This window comes from Tasmannia lanceolata, unplaced genomic scaffold (assembly GCF_043159265.1).
Source record: "Tasmannia lanceolata isolate RefF3 unplaced genomic scaffold, GAP_Taslan_0.1 ptg000006l, whole genome shotgun sequence".
Lineage (NCBI taxonomy): Eukaryota > Viridiplantae > Streptophyta > Magnoliopsida > Canellales > Winteraceae > Tasmannia > Tasmannia lanceolata.
The window spans coordinates 18,057,283-18,061,997 of NW_027518683.1; the positions used below are offsets into that span (position 1 = coordinate 18,057,283).

The 4,715-nt window shown below is 40.2% G+C and overlaps 1 protein-coding gene across 1 annotated transcript; it reads right to left on the reverse strand.

The window, feature by feature from the left end:
* Nucleotides 1–463: 463 nt before the first annotated feature.
* Nucleotides 464–4,084, reverse strand: LAC7 (laccase 7). Its single transcript, XM_077382724.1, has 6 exons — nt 3,858–4,084; nt 3,002–3,153; nt 2,390–2,631; nt 2,073–2,201; nt 1,026–1,976; nt 464–814 (listed from the first exon to the last, which is right to left on the reverse strand). The coding sequence occupies exons 1-6, from the start codon at nt 3,951–3,953 to the stop codon at nt 684–686; spliced, it is 1,701 nt and encodes a 566-aa protein (XP_077238839.1). The 5' UTR covers nt 3,954–4,084; the 3' UTR covers nt 464–683.
* Nucleotides 4,085–4,715: the final 631 nt, after the last annotated feature.

The following is a 4,715-nucleotide window of genomic DNA, read 5'->3' on the forward strand; positions in this document are numbered from 1 at the left end:
AATTTTATTGTCTCCTCCTCCTCCTCCTCCTCCACCTTATGATTCTTATTATATAATTAAAATTCAGCTCCAAAACCTTCTAAGCAGTGACATATTTTAGTTTCTCTTAAAGGTAAGTTGTGTATGATTATCGTCGAGCAAACCTAACCATTCCTTATTGCAACATGTAGGTCATCGCTCGCCCTCTGCCATTTTTATCATTGTCAGTACTATTCCGGCCGCTTAGTTTGATTACATTAAATTAGAAATTAAGCCCCACAGCATAGAACAAAGTTGGGAATTTGTGAAACAAGATGGGTGTTTCTTAGAAAATCTCGTTGAATAGTCTCACACCATGCGCATCTTACATTTGTATGGTGGGTTTGCAAGGTAAACCTTCATTTTCATTTCATTATCAATGCACTCATATTACCTTTTTGTTGCCATCATGCACTAAGAATGTGTCCATTTTCCACAGAGCAAAAAGAAAAAAGAAACGAGACACTTTATTAAATAAATTTCTTGATACAATCGTAGTCACACAAACAATAGCTGTAAAAATATGAGAAAAACTAAGAATGCATAAAAGCTTATTATACACGTTGAACAGATTAAAACAAACATGAATACTTGAGAGTAAAACACAAATTATTTAAAATCAAATAACATTGGTGTGTATGAATAAAAAAGAGGGTGTCATTAATCTAACAACGAGGAAGATCGAGTGGGGGTGGTGGAAGAGTTGATGAAGGGGTTGGCCCATTCTCTATCAGAAAAGCTGTTGCCAGGCCCCACGGAAGGTGGACGTCCAGGTGGCAATGCATCAGCCATACACCTGTACATTCAGATTTTCATATTAGTCAGAGATTTCACTTCAAATTCCTAATATAATATATAATGCATACGTTCAAGTGGGCCCAATTGAAAGGCCCCCGTGGATCCTTCTGGGCCTTGTAATTAATGGACCCTCATGTTATTTGAAAACTTGGGGTCAGATAAGAACTGGGCAAAAACTCGGTCAGGTGAGTCATGTAGGGGGTATTTACCTGGGTTATTAGCTTTGAATCGAATAACGGCCCAGCCACCTACGGGCACAGCTATGGTGTTCCGCACCTGTGGGTTCACCAAATTGAACTTTCTCTCGTCCCTGGCCCGGTCAAAATTCCCAAAACCTTGGGCCACCACAAAGAAATTGAACCCATGAAGATGGATAGGGTGGTTCTCCACAGCCAAAAATGATGTGTCCTGTATAACAATCTCCACCGTTGTATTGTAAGCCAATCTCTTGACACGTGTCCCCTTCACAGGCACCGCAAGTGGGACCGACACAGCTAAGCTCGGATCCGTGTAGTTAAAAACCAATGGTGGATTGTTAGGGAAATTCTCAGTAAAAATCCCCTGCACCCCGCTAAAATGCGCCTGGAGCATAGAAAGCCTAGTTGGAAACTGGAACGACACATTGTTCATACTTGCAGCTAGTCTCATCCCAAGTGGGCCCGGACACGTGGCGTTATTACCGCAGGGCTCGAGACCCAACCCAGAAGTAATGAACATCTTTTCATCCACTCGGCGGGGTACGAACTTGGGGGCCTTATGGAGGAGGCCAGTAAGGTTGGAGTAGAAGTGGTGGGCCGTAGGGGTGTCGTTCAAGGCAGGTAGGGCAGGGAAGAGTGGGGTCCCAGATGATGTGGAGCCTTCGTATTCGAGGATTCCTGTGGTGGTCGTGTTATCGGCGGCCACGCTAGGGGCACTTAAGTAGGGCCGGGCGGCCATGTAGTAACGGCCTGAGGGCTGATCGGCGGTTAATAGGACATCGGTAGTTTGGCCGGGGGCAACTACCACGACGTCGGTTGGGAACGGATTGGTGTAACTGGCATCAACTGCCACAACTGTCATGTTGTGGTTGGCTATTTTGAAGAAGAGTTGGTTATTGAGGGCAGCGTTGATAATTCTTAGGAGGTAGGTCTTTCCGTGGGCCACTTTAAGCTTGAAAGTTTCTGGAAAAAAAGAAAACACGTTAGCGAGAGAGACCTTGCGGAGTCTAACGTGCGCTTGGAGTGTAGAATTATAGAGAAAAATGAGAAATTCCGTACTCTTGGTATCGCATGAATAGTGATCTCCGGGTTTTCCGTTGATTGTGAAAGCGTCCGAAATATTGGGGGCCCCACCGGAGGCTAAAGCCTCATTTTCTACATCAATCACGTTCGCGTTCCACCATTCACCTGTTCAGGGGCATTTTCGTCATTTTAAGAAAAAGCCAACGGAATTTTTAATTCAAGAAGTGATTTACCCTCAATAAAAAAGAAAGGCTTTTTTCTAAATAACTTATAGGTTGCATTAAATGACTAAAATACCCTCAATATGTTCTAGTGGGAGAGAAAAGAGATGAGAGGGGGAAGAAGTGATTTACCTAGTAGAATGGGGACTTCTTTGTGGGGTTTGGGGAAGGGGAATTGACCGGATTTGGGGCGGATGATCAAGGCGCCATAAACCGTGGAACGAAGCCACGACACGTGGGCGTGCCACCATAGGGTTCCCTCTTGACGAGTGATGTTGAACTTGTATGTGTAACTAGAGCCCGGAGGAATAGGACATTGGGTCACATAGCTCGGACCGTCGGCCCAACCGCTCAGTATCTGAAATATCCCATGCCTACACCACCATTGTAATGTAAGTCGCAATTATTTTATGATATTTTCACCTTTTTTCTACCATTTACACCCCTTATGTTTGTTTTTCACGAAGAAAAAACAACCAAAAGGGGGAGAAAATGCAGTCATTTGTTGGAAAAGACCGGCAAAAGGGGTGGAAATGGTATTAATAGTAATAATTTTGTCATCATATTGGGTATAAGAAGACAATGCAATTGTCAAAATATATTTAATTTTCATAAAAAAAAAACACACAAATACTTCTATTTGAATTTGTTGATTCAAATCCAACTGTAATTATATTTTCAAAGTCCATATGATTTGATAAACCACATATTGATCATTAGATTTGACTTTAAGTATAGATTTACCAGTGAATGGTGATGTTGTAGGGCGATTCGTTAAACACATGAACAATAAGTGTATCGCCGTCGTGAACTCGTATTATCGGGCCAGGTAGTCGCTTGTTCACGGCAACGATAACTTCCTCCTTGCACAGAGGGTTAACTGTCATGTTTCCGACCTGAAAATTAAACAAAAGAATAACAGAAGGTTAAATTAATCAATAGAAAAAAATTAATAGGAGCTCTTGTTGTGACCTACTATACATAGCCTTCTATCCATATATATTACTTCACCATGCCATAGTTTTATTTTTATTTTTATTTTTTTGTTTTTTTGTTGTTTTCTCTTCGAAAAATACGAGAGAAGAAGGACCAATTACCTGAGAAACAATATATAAGAAAATCACTTGATTTTTTTTTTTTTTTTGTTTTTTTAATCTTTTTTTCTCAAAAAGCTAAGCAAATTAACATAAATTTTCAAAAATGACTGCAATGCCCTCGACCCGTCATTAACTTCAGAGTTTCATCTCAATGGGAGGCCATACAAAACTCCAAAGTGTGTTTTGTTGACATTGAAGATAATTTTGACATGGCAGACAAATTTTTCCCACAGAACATGACTAATTTGCCCTTTTGATTTTCAGTAAGGACTGGTGCAATCCACTAGTCATCCCAAAAGTCACAGGCCACAAAGATTTGCTTAACCTTTATTAACAAGCTATTAAGGCATGTTAATGAGGCCGACCGGAGGTGCAATGACCGTTATACCCCTTCTATTAAGGGAACTGCACCATCCTTACCTGAAATCATATGGGTAAGATTGGCCATTCGTTACCCAAAAACAGAAAAATAAAGAAACTAAAAAGGGAGTGTGTTTGATTACATGGAAACTGTGCTTGACGACTTTGGCGGAAGCCATGGAAGCTAGAAGTGAGAAAGCACATGAAAGAAACAAGAACAACAACATGGAACGTGCCATGTTGTAGTAATTGAAGAAAAATGAAGATGGGATAAGAGATGAAGGATTGTGGAGATCCCTTTTTGAACAAGGCCTTCTTAGAAACTTGCTATCCTCTCTCTATTTCTATATCTCTCTCTGTATCTGTCTCTGCAAATCTTCGATCATCTATATATAGTATTGAGGCACGAGCAATCCCACGTTTGCGTGAGGGTATGGTTAAAGTTTGTTTAGTCGTGAATGGTGATAAGGATATCAGAGGGAGGCCCCAATGAGTTCGCGAAAGTTTCGTTATCTGACTTTTAAGAAAGTTGGTAAACAGAAAAACATAGAAAAATGGGAAGACAAAATCCACTTCTTCAAGCAAACACCTCCTTGACAAAGTAGATACTTTGAAGTCTACCATTTGACCGAAATGCCCTTAGGTCCTATTTGGATTGCAGGAATAATATTTGTAGTAGAAATGTTTTTCACGTTCCACAATATATTTAGAGAGAAATGATATATGGTCATGGCTTATTTAGAGGGATATTTTCATGTGAAATCAAACAAATGGAAATTAGGAAATTCGGGAAAAGTTTCTCCTTTCCAAACTTTTCCAAAATATTCTTGCAATCCCAAAATTCTGGAAAAGTTTTTCCTTTCCAAATAGGGATGAGGAGGGCATGCTTTCTATGTTAAGAAGAGTTCACTTCAATTCTCCCTGTTTGTATAATGTATTATTGTATTAGTTCTAAACTTATGGAAAATGAGAAATTTAAAGGCCTTCTTTGATTTAGAGCC